Source organism: Zosterops lateralis (assembly GCF_965231275.1).
Source record: "Zosterops lateralis genome assembly, chromosome: 18".
NCBI lineage: Eukaryota > Metazoa > Chordata > Aves > Passeriformes > Zosteropidae > Zosterops > Zosterops lateralis.
In genome coordinates, this window is record NC_139778.1 from 2,047,175 (window position 1) to 2,074,286 (window position 27,112).

Here is a 27,112-nt window from a genome sequence, read left to right on the forward strand (position 1 = left end):
CGGAAGCCGTCACGCCCGGAAGCGGCGCGGGGCGGAAGCGGCGCGGGCGGCGATGGCGGCGGGCGGGCGCTGAGGCTCCGCTATGGCCGAGGGGCCGCCGAGGGGCCGCACGCCCAGCCCGGGCCCCGGGGGAGCTCCGGGGCCGCCCAGCCCCCGCGCGGCCGGAGCGGCGGCGGGGTCCGCCGGGGCGCCGTCCCCGCCCGCCGCCGCCTCCAAGTGGGTGCGGCTGAACGTGGGCGGCACGTACTTCGTGAGCACCCGCCAGACGCTGTGCCGGGAGCCCAAGTCTTTCCTGTGCCGCCTGTGCTGCCAGGACGGGCCCGAGCTCGGCTCCGACAAGGTGAGGCCGCGCGGAGCCGGGAGCCCCCGTACGCACCGGGACAGCCCCTCCTGGTCACCGGGGCCGGACTCGTCCCACGGGCGGAACACCCGCGACTGTCCCCGAGCCTCCCGTGCGGCCCGGGCTGTGCCCATCTCCTGGGGTACCTCACTGACACATCATCGGCTTGTCCCGCGGGCAGGGAGGTGGGGACATCCCTGGGGACGGGGCTCGGTTCTGCCCCCGTGCCTGTGACATCCGGATGGTTCCGGTTCTGATCCCCCATCCCACCTTCCCACAGCAATTACAGCAGGGAAGGAAACTCCTAAAAACAAGAACGTAACAATTTCTCACCCTGAGCACGTTTGTTGTTGTTTTGGTTATTTTTCATATATTTTACTTCACTCTCATAAAAGATCGTGGTGTACATTCCTTGCGTGGTTGGGCAGTTTTGAAGCCACTGCAGTTTATTGTAAGGATTTTGCAAACAATTATTCTTGCCCTTGCAGGTTTTCATAGGATCAGCTGCCCAGGGTGGTGTAAATGTGTTGTGAGTGGCTCAGCCAGAATTAGTGGAGTCTGTTGCTGCTCCATTCAGAGTTTAATAACCAGATAAATCCTGGTTGTGATTGAAGTATCAGGCAGCAGCATCAGTGAGGAGAGGAGAGATTTCAGAGTGGGTTTGCAGTTTCTTGTTGCTTTAGAGTAGATGGGCAGGAGAAACAAAGCTTTAAAGTCATTAAGAGAGGGATGTGAGAGTTCTGCAGAGGGTTTGTCAGCGCTTCAGAGCAGTTCCACAGATGCTTTTGGCTGCCAGTTGTTGGTTATTTAATGCCAACAGCAGTTGTATTGCTGGACACCTGGCTGGAACATTGCAATGTGTGTTTGCAGTAGTGGAAAGGGGGAAAAAATGAACTGTTTTGTCAGGTGCCCTTAGCTGGAACTGGAGATCCCATTTTCCTCCAGAGACTCCTGGTTAAACTAGTCTGGAGAAGAGGCTTGGCCAGAACACAACTGCCAGGTTTTGGTTCTTACTGCAGTGAAAAAAACCCTCCTAAGCCCACCTTTTTTGTCCAGGTCCATAAACTGTGTGTACAAGTGCTTCCTGCATGGCATCTGCCAGAATTACTGAACTGCAACGTTTCTAGATCAGATACTGAAAAAGGAAAAATGGTTTAAATGTAGCATCATTTGTAACCTCCCACAGGCAAATGAATACAAAGAGTTCTCAGTGAGAAACTGTTCAATTTATTGTGTTAGACTGAATTTTTTTTCTGGTGCCACTGAGCTGTCCCTGTTTTGTTCCCAGGATGAGACAGGGGCTTATCTCATTGACAGAGACCCCACCTACTTTGGCCCCATTCTGAACTACCTCCGGCACGGGAAGCTCATCATAAACAAGGAGCTCGCAGAGGAAGGTGAGAGAGAAATACCAGGCAAGGCTGGAAGGGCAGTGATAGCACATCCTGGAAACCAAAGACTGCTGTGAGGGAGTGAGCAAGTTCCCCAGGAGTGCTCTTAGTGCTGTTAATTGCTCATTAGAGGGGGTTAAGTCATCAGATTCTGTGTCTTCCCAAAAGCAAAGGCTGCAGCTCACAGCACACCCCACACTGCTCTGCTGAGCACAAGGTCTATTACAGCCCATGTGCCCCTCACAGACCATGGTTCTCCCCAAACAGGCAGCTCTGAGGGCTTCCCTTGATGGGGCTGGGTGAAGAAACAGACATTGTACCATGAGGTTTCTGATAATCCCAGGGACAGGGGAATAATCTTTCTTAAAGATCCTCTTCAGTCACAAAAGCAGGTGGCAGCTAGTCAGGCATTTCCTCCTAACCTGGGAGCAGGAGGTGGGTGTCACATTTGGGATTCTGACATTTGGGCTAGATTTGGAGTCAGGAGCAGGTGTTGCACCCTTGTGTTGAATCCTCTTCATTGTAGCCTGTGCAGAGTAAGAGAATTTGTGCTTTCAGGGGTGCTGGAGGAGGCCGAGTTTTACAACATCGCGTCCCTGGTGCGGCTGGTGAAGGAGCGGATACGGGACAACGAGAACAGAACCTCCCAGGTAATGCACCTCTGGGGCACAGACACTGCAGGGCCACAGCAGGACAAGCATGGCTGCAGCCCTTGCAGCAGCCCTACTTTGGTTCAGCAGTTACAGGGGAATCAATGCTGTTAGGGGGATGGCAGGGCATGGCTGGGAAAGAGTCTCCAGTGTGGCTTTATCAAGCACAGACACTGAGTCATCTCAGCACTGTAAGGAAGGCAAGGGACACTTACAGGAGAGGGGCCAAGAGCAGAAATGGGTGGTTATAAAGCAAAACATACTGCTGTGGTAAGGAACAGCTCAAACTCTTCCTTCTCTAAACCATTTCTTCCCTTTGTCTCTCCATGACATTTTTCCCGTTGATGCTCAGCTGATTTCAGCACACCCAGGAGATCAAATTTCAGAAACGTTTTCAAAAAGCAGCAAATGGCTGTGAAAGCTGAAGAAGTTTTGCTTTCACTGTAGCTTAGACATCTAGAAAGCTTTTAAGAGAAGAGTGCCAGGCATATGGTTCTCTTTTGGAATCAGTGGAATAAAAAAGCCTTCCTAAGACAAGAGCAGGAGTGCCTTATTAATTTTCTAGAGTGATACTAGTGAAGCAATGATTAAACTACAGCAATTGTTGTCTGTGCTCCAGGGACCTGTGAAACACGTGTACAGAGTGCTGCAGTGCCAAGAGGAGGAGCTCACACAGATGGTGTCCACCATGTCCGACGGATGGAAATTTGAGCAGGTACAATTATTAAAAAATGGCAGAATTCCTTTGAACATTAGATATGGAATAAGCAGAGTTGCCTGTTGAGTTGCACTTCACACTGCTCTGCTCTTCTGAATAAGCAGCCTGACCTGAGCAGCAATCCACTTGTGTCCAGTTACTGACAGGGGAGAACAGAAGTCATTCAAGCTGCCAGAGATATTTCATTTTCTGTCAGGACTTCTTGTCTCCTTGTCAAATCCCAGAGCAGTTCTTCCCTTCTCCTGCATTCCATCACATACACCAGGCCACAGTATAACAGTTCTGTCCAGGAAAATTACCAGAGCCACAAAAACCCAGAGCAGACCTTTCTTGGAACCTCAAAGCCATGACTGCTGCATTTGCTAAAGAGGCACTGAGTGACATGAGAACTTCCTGCAGATGTCTTTGCAATGCAGCTGATTCCAGGGCTGGGTGTCACTGCAGTTACATATGGCATTAGTTCCAGGTCTGGTTTCTGGAATCAAACACAGTTCTCTTATTTCTGATGAGGGAGAACTGGAGCCAACTGGCCTGTGTGTTATATTAAGAAACTACAGAATAGGCTCTGTGGATTACAGCAGTGTCCTCCCATTCAGCCCAGCCTCAGTACAAGTGGATGTGGGAAATGTGCTGACATGAAGTGAAGCAGAGCATTGGGAACAGCACTTTCCATCAGTTGTTCATATGGATCTGTTCTGTAATGCCTGAAAACTATCTCAGAGTGGAAAGGCAGCCAAAAACCTGCCCCTGTGAGGAAATAGTGGAATCTTGTGACCAAGAACCACTCACTGCTCCATGGAAATGCAGTTCTCCAGCACCCAGGTTTTGCTGTCCAGCAGCAATAGATTAATAGAATCTGCCTTTCACACATCCATACCTTTTCCCCCAGAACCTTAAGGCTACAGGGAGTGCCTTTCATGGGAACCTGCACCTTCAGATCTTTGCCAGTCTTAGTTTTCAAATCTATAATCTATAAATATGGAGCTGGCTCTTCTAAAATTTGTTAGGACATGCATGTGAAGGTGCACTGCCCATTAAAGTTTCTTGGATACCCACTGTTGATAAAGAGTCACAGTGCTCTCTTCAGATGACTTGGATTTATTTTCTGGAAAGCAGAACTGAGTTGTAAATGACAAATTAGCTCTGCACTCCAGGATGTCCTTTTAATGTCATAATGATGAATGGGACAGATGGGATTTCTTGGATTGAGTCCAGACCCCCTCAGCACAACAGTAATAGAATATAATCCCGTTTACACAGACACCAGATTCCATCTTGGCAGCATCCACATAAAGGATGGTGTCTGTTTGCCACATGTCCCCAGTTAATCCAACATCTGCCTGGGGTAAAGAATTCCCATTTCCACATCAGTCACAAGGCAGGTTAAGAGCTGAGTTCAGCAAGGACCAGGCAATTTGCAATGCCTGCCCACGTCTGAGTGAACTGGATATTATATATTGCACAATCTGTTTTCCCTTTTTCCACCCTCAGAAACTGGGCTGTGTTCTAATGGTGTGTTCAGCCTTAGTTTCCAGCTGGAATTCCTTCCCGGGGCTCCAGGTGCCACTAGAGGGCTGTGGAGCTCTGATGTGTCCCTGCCTTACACACACACAGGAGGCTGCAGGGGCCACGACAGATCTCCTGCCACAGTCCTGTCTCACAGCAGCTGTAGGAATTAAATCAAGACTCGTTGATAGTTACCTTGGCTGTCTCCTGTTGCACAGCTGATCAGCATTGGATCTTCCTATAACTATGGGAATGAAGACCAGGCAGAATTCCTCTGTGTCGTGTCCAGGGAGCTCAACAACTCTACCAATGGCATTGTCAAGGAGCCAAGTGAGAAGGCCAAGGTAAGGCACTTGCTCAGATGTATCAGTTTGAATTCCCCTAGAAAGAAAAGCCTTTCCTGCACCAAGCTGCAGCAGTAGTTCTGTGGGTCAGCTTTCCCACTGACTTCTCTATCATCCCCTCTTGGAAGATTTCATGATTTACTGTAGGACAAGAGCTAAGGTTCTTTGTGCACTCCAAATTAAGAGCAAAATACTGAAGGATAGAGTAACCTGAAGGGGGAGAACAGAGTAACAGGGACCTTTGAGGTTAGTCAAGTTTTGTGGTTGAAGGATGTTGCAGGGAGAAACAAGATCTTTGTTCTCTTTCAATCCTCCCCATCCCTGGGAGTGTTCAAGGCCAGATTGGATGGGGCTCTGAGCAGCCTGGTCTAGTGGAAGGTGTCCTTGCCCGTGGCAGGAGTCAAACAAGATAAGCTTTAAGGTCCCTTCCAAATCAAACCATTCTATGAATCCACTTTTTTTTTTTTTTTTTTTTTTTTTCTCCCCAGAATAGAAACAAAAGGCAACATCTTTACCTCCTGGCAGGCCCTGAGCAGGATTTCTACAGAAGGGGCTCCTCACCCTTAACCAGCCTGTCAGTTGTTGTGGTGGTGTAAACAAGCTGCCCTCACATTAGTCCCTGTTTCCTTTCTCTGCAAAAAAACCACAAAGACTCTGAACAGGAACTTTTGCATTTAAACTTGTCTGAGGTTTTTACAGAAGGTCTCCTCTGTTTCAGATTCTTCAGGAGCGAGGATCCCGGATGTAACTCAAGTGTCCACTCCATTAAACTCCCAGATGTCACAGGGCAGTCCAGCTGGGCAGAGCAGCCCAGCCCTTGTACAGTAACCAAGCTAATGCAAAGCAAAGCCAAGCCTGTCCTGCCAATGGCAAATAATTCTGGTCATAACCAAAGGCTTCTCTCTTACCCTGGAAACCGAGGAAGGAAAAGACTCTTCCAGTTGGATAGTCCTTTCCACAAGTGTTTGTTTTATTTTCTTGGCCAGCGCTGTATTGAATTCTTCCGACAATGGCTGGGCCGGATTCCCAGTCGGAGCCTTTGTGGAGGTTGCTCAGGTCCTCAGGCCCTTGTAATCAGTCCCACCTTCCACAGGCTGCTGTGGGGGGGAAGGTCCACATTTGTGCTGTGCCATTTCTTGCACCCAGGTCTGCCACCAGAAAAGTGCAGGGACCTTGCGGTGCTCCCCCCTTCTCCCCCAAATCTGAAGAACAGGGCTTTAAAAGGAGGAACAAAACAACCATTCCTAAAAAACCCACACAAACTTTTCCATCCTTGCTTTGTATTTGTTCCTTGTTCAATGCCTAAGAGCTGAGTTTAGATCTGAGGGGAGTTGTGTGTCCATCTGACACAGGTCTTACTGGTAACACTATTACACACGGGCTCCTGGTATTTTCCAAAGCCCATTACTTTGCATGCATAAACAAAGAGGCCTGTGTTCACCCAAAATAGTGATAGAGTGATAGTCCTGTCCTTTACACTTCTCCACAGAGGAAGAGTGGTGACATCTTCCCCTCCATCTACCCTGCCATGGCCATATCTTAGCCTGGTGCAAGGTCACAAGGTTTAGGGACTTGCTGCTGCCAAGTTCAGCTTTGCCTTGTTTGTCTCCAGCTGTGTGGGCTCTGTCTCCTTCCCTCTCACCAGGGAGGGCTTCAGGCAGAATTTCTTTTGTACTGTACCAAGCAGGTAGGTTTGTCTGACTCCATGAGATCCTGTGGGGAAGAGATCCCTTATTTACATGCAGTGATTTACCTGCAGCCCTCTCATGTCCCCACCTTTAAGAGATCACCTCAAATTACAGAGGGACATCACGGAGGGGGGGGGGGGGGTTGGTGAAAAGTTGCCAAACTATTGTAATGTTTCTTGTCCAAAGTGATGTGTCAACTTTTGTGACTTTTCTTTCCTTCTTTTTTTTTTTTTTTTTCTTCTTTTTTTTGGAATGCCTTGGATGGATGTGCAAAACGTTTGTTTGTGCCTCTCTTGAATTCTAATCTTAGCCAAACTGCAGTCACAGGTTCCCCTCTGTTATTCTGTGCCACCCCTATCCAAGGGCATGTCCCTCCTAGTCTGGTAAATGGAATTTCATAGGAATTTGCTGCATGTTTTTCCCCTTTCATCCTGGCTTTGTTCTTTGCAGCCCAAGTGTCCCAGCACTTGGGTCATTTTCAGTCAAGTCCCAAACTGACATTACAGCAAAGCTTCAGAGATGCTGGAATTCAGACATTGACAAGCTCAGAGCAGATGTTTCTCAATAAGCTACCAGAAAATTCCTCACCTGGACTGAGGGGTTGGGCTCCTTTCTGGAGGGCTTCAGCTACCCATGTTCTCCTGAAAGTTTTGACACAGAATTAGGCAGGTTTTCCATCTTAACCACTTGTTGCTGAGAGGGTCCTACCAAGAGTTCAGCAACCAAGATGTGCAGCAAAGACACCGAGTGGCACTGCTGTGCTCTGCCTCTCTCCAGTCCTTCTGCACATCCTCCTGCCTGTCCTCCATCCTGCTTTGCCAGTGCACCTCCAGTTGAGCCTTTGCCTCATTCTCAAGACAGACTGGTCAATTGTCTGTGCTAGATTAGTCCTGGTAAGAACAGACTGTGCCAAATGTCTTTGAATTCACGTTGTGTCAGTGACAGGCTGTTAAATCACAGCTGGCTTTCCATCACACTGAGAACTCAGCTCTGCTTCCCACCATCTGCCCTGTTGAGAACGTGGTGGTGAGCTGGTGTTGGTGTGATCAGACTGCACACCTTGGCTGGGCCTGAACAACACTGTGATGTGTACAGATCTCCCTCCTCTGTCCGTATCCTGTAGCCTCAGCCACTGTCTGTGCTCACAGCTAGGAAATCAAGAAGCACATGTATGCAGCCTGAAAAGCCCTTTAACATTCTCATTTGTCTTATTCCCCTTCCTCAGAGGAGGGAGTTTTTGGGAACTGGTCAAGAAATACCAAACTAAAGGCAACAGGAACTGGTCAGGCTGTGTTTGTCACATTGATGCCAGCTGAACACTTTGTTAGGCCATGGAGCTCAAAGCAACACTGGCTGCAGAGGGAGACTTTCTGTGCAGTACAGCTCAAGTAGATATGAATAGCAAACACTTCCCTGGCTTTTTTGTGTCACCGAAAATGCCACATGAGGTGGAGCCCACTGGAGGGTTGCCTGAGGCAGTGATGCCATCACTCTCCTCTCTGAGCCACAGGGAGCCTAAAAGTGACCATTAGCAGGTGAATGGCACAGCTGCTTAACTGATGAGCACAAGGAAGATCAGAGTTGCATCTTGGTTTTCCCTTTCGTGCTGCTTTTGGCAGTGATGAGGTGCCAGGGGACCATGGATTCTTGGGGTGCCATTGCAGGGTCATTTGAAGTTCAGCAGAACAAGTTTATGGCAGAAAACCAATCATTGGTACTGGATGCTCAAGGTTTTGGGTGATATTTAGGACCAGACATGAAGTCCATCCAGAGCAGGTACATTCCCAGTGAAGGATTTCTCCTTCCCTGACTGTGCTAGGTCACCTTTACCCTGAGACAGGGCTGGTCTCAGCATTATGCATCACTTGCATCCCTTCTGTGCTCAAACAGGGCTTTTCCTTCCATTGCCTTTCACTCAGTCACAACTATAGCAAAATTAGTGCTGAATTAGGATGAAATTTGTCCCATTCACTCTAAAAAAGTGTAGCATGTTGTGGTGAGTAGAGTAGGAGAGCAGGGGTGGATCTACTGGCTGTCCCAGAGTGCTTCTGCCTCTTGGGAAGGTTCACTTTAAAGCATTAATCCTGGGAATGGAGCGTACGACACTTTGGTTTTTTTAAAAACTCTCCCAGTGGCCTAAATTGTTCCATTATGGCAAGACTGGAAATAACCTCTTGAAGTGTCTTTGTTTCTGCACATTTTTAAAAACTGATTTTTCTCAGGGGTGACTGAGTGGGCTGAGGCAAAGGGGGCCTGGTTGGCTGCGGGGCAGGGGCCGGAGCAGCCGGGCCGGGGGCTTCTACCCGGAGGTTTTGTACAGTTTGTCAGTGTCAGTGCCCTTTGCTACTGTTTCTCTTTGTTTATTAAATGTGTTTGAATAACAGTTGAGATGCTGTGATTTTATTTTTTTTTAAATAAAGATTCTGGAATGGGTTTGAAAAGCTTGAAGAACAGTCTGCAGCCTGCTGCTTTGCCTGCACGACACAGATACTGCATTATGGGGGAAGAAATGTGCAGATTTGACACTTGCTCCTGGCTTCAGTTCACTTCTATCATTTGCCAAAAGGAGAATCTAATAAGATTCTGGAGTCTTCCTAGGCTCCTTTCAGGGATAAAGGTACAACTGAAGCTTGTTTCTGATGTTTTCATCTATAAAATAATCTCAAATTCCACATTTATCCTAACAATTTCCACTGGTAACCACAAGCAAGTAGAGCATTAATACAACCACTAAATGACTAAATGTGAGTTGCTAAAACAGGAAGAGGATTTTATTTTTCCACTGGAATTTACTAAACCCCTACTCGACACTGGACCACATGGAGGAAGGGTCTGACTGGAAGTTGGATGACATTGGCAATTCAGCCCAACACAGTGAAAAGGAAGAGCAAGGACACAAGTGAAGAATGGGAAGTCTTGGATTGAATTAATCCTGCTCTTGATTACAAGTGACTGTTGCCTCCTGTGGGTACTCTGAAGGCTGCCCATCTCCATTCTCACTGCCACAGGAGCTCAAAGCCACAGAGTAGGGATGGGCTGACACATCCCCAAACCAGGTTTTAACACCAGCACAGTGGAAGAGGATGAGACTCTCCCCACGCAGGGAGCTCACCAGAAACCATGGCTGAGCCAAGTCACCACACACACAGCCTCAGTTGATTTAAGACAGTATTTTCAAACCTCTTGACCCATTTCTCTAATTGCAGGGCTGGCACTGCTGACACCACACATGTATTTGTTCACCGGGGAGGCTTATCAGCAGAAATTCAGGTTAGAGGCAGCATTTACATAATGCCATAACCTCCCTGCTACCCCACCTTAGGGCTGTCCTGTAAGGCTGCATAAGCTGGAAAAGCCTTTGTGCAGGACCTTTAACCAGCTCCAAGTCTGCCAGGCAGGTGCCTCTAACACAATGCCATTTCACCTTGCAGGAGACACAAACATCACTCACAGGTTCCTACAGAAACCACAAGCTGGAGCTGCCAGGTCTTTGTACCATCCCTCACTGTCCCATCCAAGGATGTGAAACCCATTAAGTCCTTTAAAACTTAATTTCTTTACTTGCTGCAGGAAACAGGTGATGCCTCAGCATTTCCAAGCAATGAGAGCTCATGCAGGATTGGCAGCGTGTGCTAACTTACCCAAAATAAAAATCAACCCTGTACATCAGCTCTTAATGTGCCAGTCCTGCTGCTGCCAAGAGCACAAAGCTCTGCTCTCCGTGTTGCCAAACCCAGGCTGCTCTAGACCTGCTGCAGCAGCAGAAGGAAAAGGGTGGATGCAGCAGAACTGGCCTCAGCAGAGGGTTACAGCCCTGACTCTTGTCTGGGTTGATCAGAGCACCCCAGGCTGCCTCCAGACTCTGTTGGCCCAAGAAGATGTGGGTTACCCAGTGAAGGCACATCCCCAGGGACAAGCAGCTCCTGTGAGTCAGGGGCTCTGTCCATGGGGCAAGGCAGGAGGTGAACAGTGCCACAAAAACACCCAAGGGATTTCATAGCTGCCCACAACAGGATTGATCCCTCCTAGCCCCAGACACAACTCAGGGGAAAAAAATTCTCAAGGCAGCTTTGCCAGGTGCTTGGGGAAAGATGAGTGATGACACACCACAGATTTTCTGATAGCCAAAGTCAGTAGGTAGTGCATGCACTAAGCTGTGGCAGAGAGACTTGAAAACCCCCTCATCAGACTTTTCTTCATTGGAAAGCACATAAAAGGAACAATTTCACATCCTCCTCTGGAAAGAGAGGCTCAGGCTCCCTCTTGTCCCCCAGGCTGTGTCCAGGGCCCACCAGGTTCCCTGGGGCTGCTGCTCACCTTCCCACAACACTCCCATTAGTCACCCCAGCTGGCGGCTCACCTTGGCCCTGATAGTTTTGCCTGGAACACAATTAATTAATTTGCTTTTCTGGCCTGCCTGCTCGTGTCTGTGGACAAAGAGGAAATAGTAATTGACATTAAAGATAGGAAAGGGTTTTAGTGTCAGGCACCTATCAGCATCCAACTGCTTGGCCTGGTGCTCCAGCAAAATGCAGTGGAAACTGAGGCTGTATTTCCCCTGTGCACACGTGGGAGGTTGAAATGCAACAGTGCAGAGGTCCTGCCACAGCCATACCTGCATCTTGCACAACCTCTCCACACGCTTTTCTGCTTTGCCTCAGGCTCTCACACACAGACGAAGGTCAATTCGTCACTTACCCGCCCACCCTCACCCGGAACAAAGTAATCAAGTCAGATCTGTCTACAGAGGTATTTTCAACTCAGCTTACTAACTTGTTTGGGAAACCAGGACCTTGGCCATGCCCTTCCACCTAGATCTAGTTTTGAGGCAGTTATTAAAAGTTTACAACTTTCACATGGGTAAATAACTGCCACATACCCTCTTGCTTTCTATGCTGGAGAAACACGTTGGTTACTCCAAACCACAGTAAAGAGTGTTGCAATGCCCTAGTAATTACCTTCAGATTGTGGTGTAACAGATGAGCAAAGGCTTATCTCAAAAGATATTTGACCTTCCGGTAATATTTCCTATTGAGGGCCTCCATCTCTCCCAGGTGTTTCCCCGAATTCAGCAGATGAGAGTCTGACCCAAGTCCATCAGGAGTCTGAAGTGCACAGAGTCCTCAAGTTTCATCAGTGAGCTGAGAACTGCACTGGTCTCTGTGCCACCAAGGATATCCCTGAGCTCAGGGCCATCTGGGCAGCAGGTCCTTTACCACAGCCAGGAAAACATGCACCAGTGATCCTGATGAATTCAAATGACAGTGTCTAAAAATGAGGAAAACCGTTTGGGCAACCAAGCAAGGAGACAGGCCTTTAACCTGGGCACTGAGTTCAAGATGCCTTAGAAAAACAGGTAGATTAGACACTAAAGGGATAGAAAACACCTAATAAATGGTCATCCTCAACATAATATTCCAGTCTGTTTTTATCTAAAATTTTAATACAAAGAAACATGTAAAAAGTAAGAAGGAAAGGGTCATATTTGCCAAACCAAAGGGGATTTGCCCATGAAACAAAGGCTCAAGGCCACATTTTGCTGTTTCCATACTCTCCCCCCCTAACAATATGACCATAAGACACACAGAGACCTGCACTTCCCACTGGGGTAAAGATTTCCTGCCTTTCCTTTTCCAGGTATCACAAAACTGAACATTGTGATCTCTCTGGGTATGGGCAGGAGGAGCCTCAGTGTCAGCACTGAGTTGCTGCATCTTCTCTCCTACCCTGTTGTGACCTCTAAGCATCATCTCTATCTTCCTCAGCGCAGGACATCTTCCTTGGACAGGAGATCTGAGCAGGGCCTGGCTGGGATGGCAGAGCATCTGCTGAGAGCCAAAGAGCCAAAGCTGAATAGCTGGAGCCCAAAAACCAGCTGGCTTCCTAAAAACCATGCTCCAAAATTTCTGGCTGAACACCTTCAACCCCCCACAACCTCCTCCACCTGCTCCATGTATCCAGCAGTCAGCCAAAAGGAAACACTTCTCTTCATCCTATTCCCACTGAGCCCCTTATTCCCTATTAATAAAAACCTGACTGAATGATAATTAAAAGCTTGTTAGAGGGAACTTTCAGCCACTGCTCAAGATCAAAATGTCAATCTATGAAAGAGATGCCCAGCAGCAGGGTTAAATTGTACCCACAGCTGCATCATATCCCAGTTCCCTCTTTCCTCTGCCACATCCTCACCCACTGCAGGAGTTTTCCTACAAGGTAACTTCAGTTCTTGAAAAGCTTCATTTTCCCAGGAACCTCATCCCCTCCTCATGTTCCCAAGTGCAGGCAATTGTTGAAAGAAAAGTGCCAGTAGCTTCCAGATATCCTCAGTAACCTCAGCCAGGCTCCTAGCAAGGACCTCCATCTGTTCAGATACTCCATGCCACCATTGGTCCCTCTCTCTGTCCACTCCCAGGGCAGGCTTGGGCAGTGTGGCAGGTTAGGATGTCACACAGCACGAGCCAGGGCCACTTCCAAAGCCACTTCCAGTCTGAGTTTATGCAATGTCTTCCTCAGACTCATCTCCATATCCCCATTGCCTCAGGGAATGTCTTGGCACCACACCCTGCACACAGAGCACAGGCTCTGGGACAGTTGGGGACCAGGGGGATGGTGGCAGTCAGGAGGGCAAGGGCCAGCATTGCCCACAGACCATCTGCAGTCACCCACCAGCCACTGGAATAAAGAGCAGGGACAAGCCACATCTTGCTGAATTTCTGCAGGCAAATGGGAGCTGTCAGTGCATGCTCTGGTGCCAGCTGCCTCCTCATCTTCCATCTCCAGGCTAAGCCCTGTTATTCCCAGCACTGGCTAATGGCCATTAAGCCTGGTCCCAAAAGGGAGATTTCTCACCTGGTCTTCTACCCACATTGTCAGTGATTAACGAGCACAGAGCAGCCAGGCAGACCCAAAGTCAACCCAGGAGAGCAGAAAGTAGTGGTGAAACTGAGCAAAAAGCAATCCATGCAAGGACCTGGACTTAAATGCAACTGGGGAACAAACAGGATGGAGGGGTCGAAGAGGACACAGGTGAGGCTGCTAAAGCTAATTAAGACCAATTAGTGGAGGCAGGACCCTGATCCCCTTTTGTAGGGAGATGATGTGGGAGTGATGCTATAGGAATTCTTGAAAAATTCAGGATAAACCAGCACTTCATCCTTGGCACAGCACCATTTTCTCAGTACTAGCAGAGCTGGTCTGAAGGGGTTTTGCCAGGGTTGTTCAGATCCTGTCCCAGCCTCAGGAACCTGATTTCAGCTGCTCTGAGATCTCAGTTTCTGTTGGGTCTGTCTGCGTTCAAGGGATGGATCAGAACAAGAGTTTAATTTGTGACTGAACCAGGCACAGGAACAGCTCCCTGCACAAAGCACTCTGCAATCCCATAGCTGAAATTTCACTTCATTTCCCTTGCTTTAGACAAAAAACAAAACCCAAAACCAAACAACTCCCCACACTTCCTCTGCAAGAATCAATGTGCCAGAAGATTTGCTAATCTGGTTCTCTGGAACAAATTCAACTGGTCTTTCTCAAGTGTGATTTGCAAGCTCTGAGGTGTTTGCACTTGGGTTTCCAAACACAAAGAATCACAGAACCATTTGGGTTGGAAAATACCTTTAAGATTATTGAGTCCAACAGTTAACCCAGCACTGCCAAGGCCACCACTAAACCATGTTTTTAAGCCCCAAAGCTGCTGCTGAGGCTCCTGAGCACAGGGCTGGTTTACCAAGGTGCTGGTAAGGACAGGGAGAGAGCAGGGGACTTGCAGCCACCTCCACCATCCCCTGGGCACAGCCTCTCCCCTGAGGGCTGCAACCAACTGCTGACAAGTGCCATCCAGCAGAAACAAGCCCATAGTGCTTGGGCTGATGTTTTAATCAGAGGTAAATCTGGATTCTCTGCTGTCACCTCCCTGGGTGACCTTCGAGAAGTCAGCTGGGATATAATATAAGCTACATGAGAGAGGATGGCAAAGCAAGCCATGGTATCAGGACAAAAAGGTACTTAAAAAGTCATTTATAAAGGTATTTACCAAGATAACTGCTTGGCTTTCCTACCCTCAACAAACACTGAGTGTCCCCAAAAGGCAGTTTTCCACCCCCCTCAGTTTACAGTAAACATCTTGCTTCTGTACATGCAGCTTATTTTACACATTCATAAAATATGTGTGTAGCACATGCCAGGGCTGAGCTCAAAGGCAGGAAGGTGCGAGAAACTTTCTTCTCCATTCCCATTCCTGCTCTCAAGCTGCAGGCATTGTGCAGTCTCTAAACACCCCTCCAAGCCCCATTGCTTTGGGCAGTGGTTCTGCCTCCCCCCAGCCACACTCCTGACTTCCCTGCTGGACAATGTGCCTGGGTCTCCCTCCTCACTGGCTCTAGAGAAAAAAATGGGCTGCTCATCTCCCTGCAGAGGTGCCACCAGCTACAAGTTCTTACTGAAGACTATAAATATAATTTGCATAACATAAACCTGAATTTGTGAAATATAAACCTTTTCTTTTGAGGTGAGCTACATAAATTCCCCAGGCCCTCATGTCTCTTGGCATAAAGGGCTCTGTGTTCTTGCAGGGAGCAGCCAGCAGCTGTTTGTCCCCCATTGGAGCTGAGGGAAACTGAGGCACAGAAGAAGAAGGGAGAGTCACTATGTGAACCCTTCTTGTTTGCTGCCATAAACAGCTACCACTACTGCTCCACAACAGCAAGGGAAATCCAAGGTTTGAACACTGATGTCTTGGGGATCACTGGAAGAAGAAACAACGTTCAGACACGAAGAGGAGAGGATGAGCTTACCAAGGCAGACAGTGACTGCCAGAGAGTGGTTGGAGAGAAAGGCAGTTGTTCCCCGTGTCCATCCAAGGCACTCACATGTCCTCAGGTGCGCCACAGGCTGGTAGAGAGAAGCACCTTTGCACTGTTCACCCGCTCCCAACAAAAGCACGCTGTTTGCTGTAGGCACCCAGGTGTGCCTGTTGCTGTGAACTCCAATCTCATTCCCAGCCCTGCTAACAGGGGGTGATCACGTGCGTGTGAAAATCTGCCTGCATTTCACAGCTGTCCCAGTCCTGTCACGTTCACTGAGAGCATGTTACCTGAGAGCATCCAGCCCACAGGAGCAGGACAACACACACCAGACCTCCACCTTCATACTGTCCATCCTATCCGGATACCTTGGAAGGGTTAACCCGAGCTTTTTCGGCGCTGCTTGTTGCTAAGCCAGAGCTGGAAAAAACTTGTTCCTTTACCTTTGTGCAGGCAGGAGGCAGCGAGGAGGCAGCGAGGAGGTCATGTGGCGCCTGGCAGCACGTCCCCAGGGTCCTTCAGCGACTGTGCAGCTCGGGCTGTGCAGGGGAAAGGTGTCCTGCAGCCAGGGGCAGAAGGTGGACGAAAGCCACGGGGTGCACAGCCCCACTGGAGAGTTCTCCCCCGTAAGCAGGCGCCCAGGGAGATGTGACGAGAGCCAGGAATCTGCTGGACAAACTCAAAGGCTGGACAGGGCAGCTGGGAACAGAGAAGAGCTGTGCTTCTGCTTTTTTTTTTTTTTTTTTTTTTCTTTTTTTTTTTTTTCAGGTTTGCTGTTGCCAGGGAGAGGTTTTAGGCTGTCATCCAGCTAATTCACACCACAGAGACAAGCACTTGAATTAGTTGCATTATCTGCGGCCAGCTAAAGTGGACAAAGGATTAAAGTGTGCTGAGCACCAGCACCGTGATTTGCATCTCAGAGCCCCTTCCCACGGGCCCCCTCTGCTCCCAGCCTTGGGGTTTGTTTTTTTTTAGTTTTCTGGCTGTGAGCCAGCCAGCATAAGAGCCCTGTTTACAGAAATGATGCCTAGGTTAATATTGCAAAAGGCTTCATCAAAGGCTGTAGTCGCCACTGAAGCAGAAGGGTCTGACCGTGGGCCATGAGCTGACCGGGCTGCGCCGCCCTTCGTTTGACCAATTCTGGTCCCGGCCTGAGGTACGAAACTAACTTTCTGCCACCATGGCATATTTGAAATAATGAGCAAAATCAAACTATTATTCATCTCTAAAGCTGCACACAAAACTTAAATGCAGCTGTTGTTTTAGGGAAAAAAAAACAAAACTATTATTTGAGTGCTAAGTAAATATTGCACTGTGCAGTAACCTTACAGGCACTTTTTCTGAGCTCATCCAGCTGCCAGAGATTATTATTTTATGCATGTTTATTCATGTGGAGAAGATGGGGAATGCTATTGCTATATGTTTCATGCTGTCAGTTCCACAGAAATCCAAACAGGGATCTCTCAGAAGCAGTTCTAGATCTAGAGAGATAAAGCAAAAGCCTATCTGCCATCACTGGATTCTAATTAATTAATGACTTTTAAAATGTTTTTTCACCACCAGCGCTTTGTAGGTAGGTGTAGTTTTCCTGAAAGGTTCACACTGAGCTCTGCTGTTACCCACAACCTTTATGGGTTTCTATTTTTCTTGGCATTCGCAGTTTTTCCTCCTCTGCCTGAGTGACCTTAGCAATTGCCAGCAAGGGGACTCCGTATGATGAAAGCAGGTGAAAAGGAAAATAAGGGCGGAACTAGGTAAAGCCAAAGCATATCTCAGAGGAGGTGTGGTCCTGTCCTCTACCTGGCTGTGGTCACAGTCTTGTGAAATATAAAAGGAGAAGGCAGTGGTTTCTTAAACAATCCGGTGCCAGGATCCTGTGGCGAGAAGGAAGGGAGGTGCTGGAAGAAATGCAGAGCAAGTCGAGTGTCAGCTGGGAAAGGTGTGGGACACACCGGTGCTCTGAGCCTCGGGAACACCATCAGCTCTTCCCTGAAGGCCTGTTTGCTGGGCTGAGGGTTGCCTGGTAGCTGCACTCCCTTCCCCAGCAGGCTGGCTTAGAGGAGAACGGAGCTATCATGTGCCAAGGAGAAGCAGCAAGACGTGGCACTGCCCAGCCCCAGGACCAGGGATGGGCATGGATGGTGCTGCTGTCTGCAGTGCTGCTGCAGGGGCTGACACTGGGCTTCCCCTGCTGCATCGGTGTCTTCTTCACGGACCTCCAGCATGAGTTCCAGGCCAGCAACAGCCAGACATCGTGGTTCCCATCCATCATGGTGGCCGTGCTGCACGGAGGGGGTGAGTGATGGCAGGGAATGGCCTCCTCCACCTCCTGCCCTTGTGCTGCTGGTGGGGGGGATGTAATGAATATACTTTCAGCATTTCATTAAGGTGGGTGGTGGAAGGGACTGGGAAGTCCAAGTAGTGGCTGTTTGGCAGCACACAGCATCTCCAGGCCAGTTGGATCCCACAGTCTAAAGCTAAATGTCCACAGATTCCCTGTTCCCTTTTGTCACTCTCAGAGTCAGCCAAGACCCTTGGTCAAAGAAGGCAAATCCCTTTCTCAGCCCAGTTTTTCCAGACCAGCAAGAACATAGTTATTTCTCACAGAAGCCCTTTGAATAAGCCAGCACACAGTGCTGGAGCTCTGGTGATTGCTTGGTTCATCTTGTCCACGAGAACACATCTCCTTCCAAGTGCCACATGACAGCTCCATTCTTTGTGGCTGAAGAGATGCCAAAAGCTGAGCTCCTCAGAGCTGCCAGCTGAGGCAAAGCCTTAAAAGCAGCTCCTTGGGCGGTGGCACGGAGTGCACACCTACGCAGGCATCAGGGTGGACGTGAGCAGGGCTGGATCAGTGCAGAATGTGGGTCAGGCAGCACCCTCCGGCTGTGGGGCTGGAAGGAGCATTGTGCTCTGAGGATAGTGGAGTGAATCACTGGTTTTCCCCTTGAAATAAAATATAGGAGCAGCACAGGGCAGTGGTCTCAGATTCCACACACAGATGTGGGGATTCTTTTCTCTTTCTGCAGAGAGAAAACCAAATCCACAGCAGCTCAAGGACTTCCCAATGAGTGGTCTGTGTTTTGTGACCCATACAAATCCTGTGCTTGTCTGATAAACAGACAACCCAAACCCTACCAGCTAACAGAAGGAAAGTTCCCAGTGTTGCCCATGTATCCAAGCTTCTGAGTTCATTCCTGCCCCCTTCCAATACTGGTGAAAGTTGATACTAGATTATAAAGGAAAAGAAACCAACCTCAAAGCACTGAATCACACCAATGCAAAGGCTGTGGCAGGTTCAGTCTGTCCTATGCAGGATATAAATTCCTACATGGAATTGAGAGTTTGCACCTTAGCAGAAACAGCTGAGTCTAGAATATCAAAGTGCAGATGGAAAGAAATGTCGAGGGAAGTGACAAAAGGAGGAATCACCACTGAGAATCAGCAGAAATAGATTGGTATCCTCGGGGCTTGGAATTTGGAAGCTGTTGGGCATTCCCCATCCTGCTTTCCAGTCCCTGTGATCCTTCTGTGATTAGTGGGAAGGATCCAACTGGGACCTGCTGGCTCTGGGAAATGGTCTCAGAAGCAGCTTGGTCCCAGCATGTCCAGGAAGGAGAACTCTGGCAGTATCCACAGGAATGTCAATTATCCTGTCATCTTTAATGAAGTAATTGTTGTGTAGGAGATTAGAACCACAGTAAAAGGTAATACAAAGACAGCCAATACAGAGATCCAAAAGTTATAAATTAGGTAAGGAAAGAATAGCCTTGTGTTGATATTCACAATAGAATTTGTCAGGGCACAACCAGAAAGTTCTACTTTGCTTGCCAGTCATGTCTCCTATTGGAGGATGCTACAGCAGAGGAGGGCTTGTTCTTGTCCTCCAGTAGCACGAGGCAGCAGTAACATAAACCAGAAGGAAAAAAACAACAAAATAAACAAAGAGCAAAGCCTCCCTCACAGGCAAAGCAATGGCTTTTGCTGTAACTTCTGAGCTCCTTTGTAGGGGGCCAGGCTTTACTTGATTCAGGTTCTCCTGTTACATCCATCATTTCAGCACTTAATTCTTTCCCAAAATTGCATGCTGCTGTCACCAGTATCTCTTAGAGGTGCCACTCTCTTTTCTTCACCTGTATGCTTTTTAATTCAGAGGAATTGAAGCGGAAAAATTTTATTTGTTGCAAAAATTGGAAGAGGAAAGGGTATGGGCAGAGCAGCCTGTTCTCAGAGCAGCCAGTACCTGGAGAAGGTTTCATGCAGGAGAGGTATGGAAGGAAATGGGCAAGGGCACTGGGCAAACAATAGCTCATAACCCAGCCAAACATATTCCATTATTGGTGCTACGTTCCTAGGTAAAAGCCATTAATGATTATTTTGTTATATGATAATTTGAGGGACCTCAGGGTCCTACGTTGGTCTCCAAAAGGGGATTTCAGGCTCTAACAGGTTCCTTCTCCTAGATATCCATGCACACGTAACACTCTGCACTAACTCATACAAATGCAGCACTTTTGTTGATATTATTCCTGCAAAAGAAAGCACAAAAGCCCCAGGCAAGTGAGAAATAACATTTGAAACCCAAACAACAAGTAACCAGGATCATGAGTAACCAGTAATCATGAAAAGCCCTAATGGTTTTTAGAACCAATCTCATTATTTTGTAGTGTTCAATTCATGCCTTCTTGGGCTAGTTAAACAGCAGAGCCATCCTTAATGTCTTCAGCAGAAGGAAAAATAATCCAGTCACATTTGCTGGACACTTTTTCAAAGGCCAGTGAAGTCTGAGGCGAAAATCTCCCAAGCAGATCAAAATACAGACAGCTGCACTCCTAATTTTAATAATGTTCCACTGTTCAGTTGACTGTGGGGATTTTATTTCATACCAGACATTGATTTAGGTCACAAAAATGCCACAGGTTATATTCCCTTCACTGACTGACTCCTAATTCTGCAGCTTACAGTAATTTTGCATTTGCTTCCATAACCTTAAATGTTCAGGATTGGGAAAAAGGTCAGTAAAATCTTGAAAACCTTGAGGATCCTTGAGGAAACAGAAAAATAAACTCTACCTTCAGATCCTCTTCTGCCAGAGCGTGCAGTGAGAAGCACCTTCCCACTGGTGGGCTGCAGGTGTGAATTAATCTTTCCTTGCCCCAAAATGAAGGATGTTAAATGTCATTAACAAGCAATTTATCATAACCTCATGGAATTACCAGAAGTCCATTTCCAAGGGTTTTAATGAAAATCCATCATATCCTACTGGATGGCCAAAATCCCAGCAGAACACAGACCTCCCCTCAGCCAACAAGCTGGCCAAGCACTTGGGAGGATCATAGAATATATTTTCTCTTCCTGTCTCCCCCACTACATTAAGCTCCTGGGACAACCCTCAGGGTCTCTAGACTACATTATTTAATAATTACAGCAATCCAGCTGGTACAAAATACTTCCTTCCTCCCTAAATGCTTCCCTTTTCCTTGTCTACTTCCAGGGCCCCTCTGCAGCATCCTGGTGGAGCGATTTGGCTGCAGGTTTGTGGTGATGCTGGGTGGGCTCCTCAGCGGGCTGGGAATGGTGTCCAGCTCCTTCTGCAAGTCCATCAGCCAGCTGTACCTCACAGCTGGCCTCATCACTGGTATGTACTAGAGAGCAGGGAAATGGGAGGTGGGAAATGGGAGAGCCCCGACTAAGTGGTCACATTTTCCTACTCATCTGTGAAATAGGAGAACTCAACAGCCTCCCAGCACAGCAGGAATCCTACAGCCACTAGACTCGGCCTTCACATCCCTTTAGCGCACACCTCACCCACTCAACCTCACTGGGAAGTGCTTCTCTCTGGAAAAAGCTACAGGTCTCCAGAGGATAAAACAGAGAAAAAGGATGTCTGTTCTCTTTAGTAGCTTCTCAGTCTTTTGTCTTTGAAGAAGGGAGGGGTTTTTTGTCGTTTTTCCAATCTTGGAACATAATGTTTTGGGATAATATCCTTCCCAGGTTCTTTGGGCTTGTATTTCACCACTCCCAAACTGGGGGAGAATGGAGACATCTTTTTCTAACAAAAGACCCTGTTAGTTTTGAACAGAAGTAACAGATGGGAACTTTTCCTTTCCAAATATTTCTCCTATGTAACTGACATTCAACTCTTGGTTTTTAATAACACTGAGAAATTAATTCCTTACTCTAGAACCAGTCCTGCTGGATCCTGCAAGTTAAGCAGTGGTTGCTCCATAAGGAGAAAAAGAAGCAACTCCCTGAGCCCTGATTAAACCATCAGGAAAGCAGCACTGCTTGTTGCATGTGGTATAAACCCCAAGTTTTTAATGAACAATTCCATAACAACTTTAGGAATTGCAGTGTGTCCCAGAAAAATGTCAGTTTAAATCAATATATTTACTATACCAAAGAAAACAAATAGTTTAATTTACACAGAACATTCTTCTTCAACCCTGGTGTGGGATTTCTGAGAATTAATCAATCCCTGGGGGCTGTGTGGCCTGGCAGGTCAGAAAATGCTTCAATGGCAGATGAAGCAATCTGTGGGTACACCCTGAATTTGGGCTCTTTTCACCCTTTAAGACAACAAAGAAGGATCATTTATTCTCACCTTTAGGTCTGGGAGCATGTTTCAGCTTCCAGGGAGGAGTGACTGTGCTGGGCTACTACTTTGTCCGGTGGCGAACACTGGCCAATGCCATGGCCTCCACCGGCGTCTCCCTCGGTTTCACGCTGTGGCCGCTGCTGTCCCAGTACCTGCTGGACGAGATGGGCTGGAGAAACACCTTCCTCATCTTTGGAGGAATACTACTGAACTGCTGTGTTTGTGGAGCCATCATGAGACCCATTGAGATGGCATCAGAGTCACTTCCACATTCTGCCAAGGCCGAAGAGGAGCCAGAGAGTAAAGCAGAAGAGACACAACTGTCCAATGGAGCATCTCCTCACCACCCCATGCTCCAGCAGGACACCAGAAGGACAAAATGCTTCCAGGTGCTGCAGAAGTACCTGGCTTTTGACATCTTCTGTGAAAACAAAGGTTACCAGATTTACACTATTGGAGTGACCTGGATGATGATGGGGTTTGTCTTACCCCATGTCTACCTTGTGCCTTATGCCATCCACAGTGGGGTGGAGGAACACAAGGCAGCCCTCCTCATCTCCATCATCGGGTTCATCAACATCTTCATCCGCCCTCTCACGGGGCTGCTCTCAGGACACAGAGTCTTCACAGGGAGACGCATCTACGTGTTCAGCCTGGCCGCGCTCCTCTGTGGGCTCAGCAACTTCATCTGTGTCATTTCAGCTGAGTTCAATGTGCTCATCCTCTACTGTGTCATCCTCAGCATAGCCATGAGCGGTGTCGGGGCGCTCCTCTTCCAGGTGCTGATGGATGTGGTGGATATGGACAGGTTCTCCAGTGCTCTTGGGCTCTTCACCATCCTAGAGAGCATTGCCCACCTCATTGGGCCCCCTCTCACAGGTGAGAGAGGCTATAAAAGCTGTGCTTTGGGGGAAAGGTGGTGGTTTGGAAACTGGTGACAAGTTTTTGGGAGCATCAAGAAGAGGAATTAGGGAGTTTCCAGACCCATGGTGTAGGTGAGTTTTGCAAAGGGAGCAGTATAAAAGGTAGAGTTGGAAAGGAATCATCAGCCTCTTCTGACAGCTGGAAAGTAATTTCTGCAGCTGCATGAAGAGCAAAGTGAAAAAATTACTCACTTGGTAAGTGATTTGATACATATGAGAGCAATGACAGCTTTTTTCCAGTGGCAAGAAGCTGATAGGAATTACTATGAACTTTTTTTACCATTTTGCCAGTTTTATCCATGGAGTCTCAAGGAATTGTAAACATCCCATTAAACAAATTATTTGTTTTCAAAATTATTACCAGTCCTGCATTATTCAAAAGCCCCATGGTAAAAGCTTCTGTTCAATCTTTTTCCAAGTTCTGGAGCGTATTATTTTTTCTCTGGAGACAAGAAAGGAGCTAGTTATGACTCTCAGTCCAATAAATTATTCACAGTTCACTCCAAATGCCACTAAGTGACCTGTCCAAGACACACCTGCTCCTGCAGCACAGCAGTAAATTCAAAAGACTAACAAACAACAACTGTCAACCTGAGCATGTCAACCTCAGTTCAGGCTTCAGTTCTTTTCTCCAGACAATGAATTGTGGCTACTCAGCAGGAAAATTATATCTGGTTCAATAATGTGATGATAACATGCAGTGTATTTCATGGTACTTCCTGGTATTAGCATGTCAGTCACTTTTCTCTAAGAGCAAAAAAGGTTCCTTCTTAGTCATCTCTGACAGGAGCAGCAGATGGGCAAAACAAAGCACAGTAAAACCAGCTCCATTTCTGTTTATAGTCCTAAAATCTGCTACATAAAAGAAACATCACCAATCTTGACTGAAAAATACAAGCAAATAAACATTATTCCAGCATTTCCACATGGATAAGCAGCCTATGGAAGGCTTTTGTGTTTGGCCTAAGTATCACTTTTCCATCTCCAACATTAGTGTTAAATTACTCCCTTGATATCTCACGCTTCTAAATGGTTTATATCCAGGTCACTTAATGTTAGTCATAATCTTGCTGTTCTCTGAATTTCCTTATCCCTCATTACCCAGGATTAGAGACAAATGTTCAGTGTAGAGACCTTACTATGTAAATTTCTGAGCTATTTCTCTATCTAGTTGTTCTATTTTCTACCCTAGGATGTACTAGGGTCACTCATTTCAAAAGCCACTGAGTGGCAGTGGCACAAGGGTCCTCTGCTGAGCAAACAAAATTAAGCAGCAGGTTGGGGAAAAAGAATAATTTCCTTTCTTTCCTGATTTCTCTGTGTATTGAGAAATACTTTCTACAGAAGTATCAAACTACAAATAACAAACTAAACAACCACTAGAATCCTGAGAAGAGAACTTAAATAATCAGAGAATGCTTGTCTTTTGTATATGGCAGTTTGCTGAATGATTCAGGTTTAAGATTCATGTAGATGTAGGCCTTTAGTGTGCCTCTTCTCTTTGGCTAAGCTATGACTTCTATTTCAGGTCTCCTGGTAGACATAACCAGTGATTTCCACTACGTCTTCTACAATTCCAGCTTCTTCCTGATATCGGCTGCATTATTTATGGGGCTCAGCTTCTGTGCTTTGGAAAAAAAAAACAAATTGAGAGAGGCTTCCAAAGCACATTTGGACAATCCCTCCAGATATCAATACAGTGAAACGGCAACAGAACCAAAGGCTGAAAGACAATCCCCTCCAGCAGTTGAGTACATCACGAGCATATGAAAATAAAGGGGGGAAAAAAGCAACACCATGAAGGGGTCTATACAAAGCAACACATTGCCCAACACTCATGGCAGATGAGGAAAAACCAGTCTGCTTTCCACAACTGCCATCTTCCTTTTGCACTTCCACTCCACAGGACCTTGTCAGATTCCAAGACAGTGATCCAGACCATGGGCCCAGCCCAAAACCCAGTACCAACCAAGGAGACAAAGCACAGAGATCTGAGCTCTCCTAAAGCAAGCCATGGGATAACAGCCATGGGATAACAGCCATGGGATAACAGCCAAGGGACTCAGTGATGGGAGACAAAAGCTGTGACAGTTCAACTGGGTTAAGTCACTACCTTAAGAAGTCACTGGAATTTCACAAGCATGTTCCAGTTGGAAGTGCTGGATAACACATATTAATGGGTAGCTCTTCACAAAGAGGTATTGCTGCCGTATCTGAATATGCAATTTTGGTGCACAGGCTTCCTGTATGCATCCCATGTTGGGCGTGGCAAGACAAACACCTTCCATAGGAAGTGTGTTATTATTTTTCCACATCTCTAAATATTATACAAAAGCAGCTGCGTGGGTTGTAGAACTCCTCTAGTAAGATCAACTATTTTCTCCTACGAAGTGTATACAGGAGTTCTTCATGACAAGGACAGTTTCAAAGCCTCAAAATTCAACTCCAGAGACTCAAAAAAAACCCAAAAAAACAACACACCAAGCCTTGGAGTGCCTGCTTTCTATAACTACTGATATCTCAAGTGCTGTTTAATATATCATAAAAGAGGATTGAAGTTTACATGGCTCATGTAAACTTCAGTGGTAACTGGAACCCGTTTGGGGTGACATCAGACCTAAGAATAAGGATACACATCCTTTTATAGGGCAAAATTCAAAGCAACTGTAGTTCCTCTTTGAGGAGATCAATTCAGCTCTTTAGTCTTAGACTTTTGAACTTGATTACATCAGCATTCTCATTATATTGAACTTTGTACAAACATAACTTATATTTCTTATAAGCACAAGCGGAACTTACAAAGAAACCTGTGGGGAAAGCATACTGAGATAAGGCAGTGTTTCTGACTTTCTATCCATACAGCTTTGACTGTAATTGGCTTTCTCTGCCACATTCCCAGGATTTAGGCCTGTCCCTGCAATGGCTGCAGCAGCATCAGCTCAAGATGCAAACTGTTCATATTCTGTATCATCCCTGATCCAATGGGCGTGGATAACAGCTCATAAAGCATGCAGATAAAGATAACCCAACACATCAGAACAATCAAAAAGATGGAAGCACAAAATAGGAGTGAAACGGAAGAAGTAACAGCTTTAAATGGAACTACAGTGCCTGTCTAAAAACTGTTGTGTCAAACTCAGCTGCAGTGCATATCTGGAGAACTGTCCTATCAGATTCCTAGTGACAAACCCACAGTTTTCATTAGAGCTCCCCAAACAAAGCAAACAAACCAATTTTAAAAAACCACTCTGGATGAAACCACTGGAAAACTGACTCCAAGATCTTCAGAGACTATGATGGCTTCACAGGTGGCTTTTATACAGAAGGGCCATCACCCCTTCCTGCTCTCACAGCTCAGTATCTTCTCCAATACTGCCTTGGGATTACGGACCCAGAGGGATTTGCATTTCCTGATCAAACCTATCCTTAAATAAGATGATTAGTGGGAGATATACATATCTAATCTCTCATCACATGTATTTATTAACTTATGTAATGCTTACATGGTCCATAACTATGAAGTAAACAGAGACTGGTGCTTCTCAGCTTACCAAAACAGACTGCTGTACATTCCTAGGAAAATGAGGAGGTTTTCTCTCTCACAACAAAGCAATAAAAAGGGATTCAGTCCCAAATCTCTTCTTGCCATTGCAAATAAACAGCTAAGCAGCTGAACAGATTGCCACTTTCTCTGTGTGTAATTCTTAAATTTTAAATTCTGTTCATCTTTCTAGATTCTCTTTGTTTTCTTATAGAAATATGAGGCCCCAGATCGCACAGCTACAAATGTCCTGGGCAAAACAGGCAAGATATGGTGTAAGCTACAATTTCCACTAAAATTTCTCACAGGAAACAAAGGTGAGGTGGAGGAGCAATGGAAGGCACCTCCTGCATGGAACCAATTGATTCACCTGTAATGCTTTTGCCCTGGCTGCTACATAAAGAAATGTAAACAGGGCAAAACCAAAAAATCTTCACCAGCTGAAGCTGACACAGAGATCAGCTCCTCCTTCACCAAGGCACAGAGACCTGTTTTGATCATTTCTTGACTGTGCACAGCAGTGCAAGATAATTCGGGATGGAAGGCGAGGAGTGTGCTTTTCAGAAATGCTTTTTAGACTCCCAGACACATCACTGGCGTCACTGGGACTTATTTGCA

At 47.0% G+C, this 27,112-nt stretch overlaps 2 protein-coding genes across 2 annotated transcripts; both read left to right on the top strand.

Annotated features, from left to right (window-relative positions):
• The first annotated feature begins 49 nt into the window (after positions 1-49).
• Positions 50-6,217, top strand: KCTD2 (potassium channel tetramerization domain containing 2). The gene is made up of 6 exons (XM_083874439.1): positions 50-340; positions 1,629-1,737; positions 2,290-2,381; positions 3,001-3,096; positions 4,824-4,949; positions 5,668-6,217. Exons 1-6 carry the CDS (start codon positions 83-85, stop codon positions 5,695-5,697), a joined length of 711 nt encoding a protein of 236 aa, XP_083730565.1. The 5' UTR covers positions 50-82; the 3' UTR covers positions 5,698-6,217.
• Positions 6,218-17,179: 10,962 nt separating this feature from the next.
• SLC16A5 (solute carrier family 16 member 5) lies at positions 17,180-24,980 on the top strand. The gene is made up of 4 exons (XM_083874504.1): positions 17,180-17,727; positions 20,927-21,070; positions 22,043-22,909; positions 24,482-24,980. Exons 1-4 carry the CDS (start codon positions 17,508-17,510, stop codon positions 24,721-24,723), a joined length of 1,473 nt encoding a protein of 490 aa, XP_083730630.1. The 5' UTR covers positions 17,180-17,507; the 3' UTR covers positions 24,724-24,980.
• Positions 24,981-27,112: the final 2,132 nt, after the last annotated feature.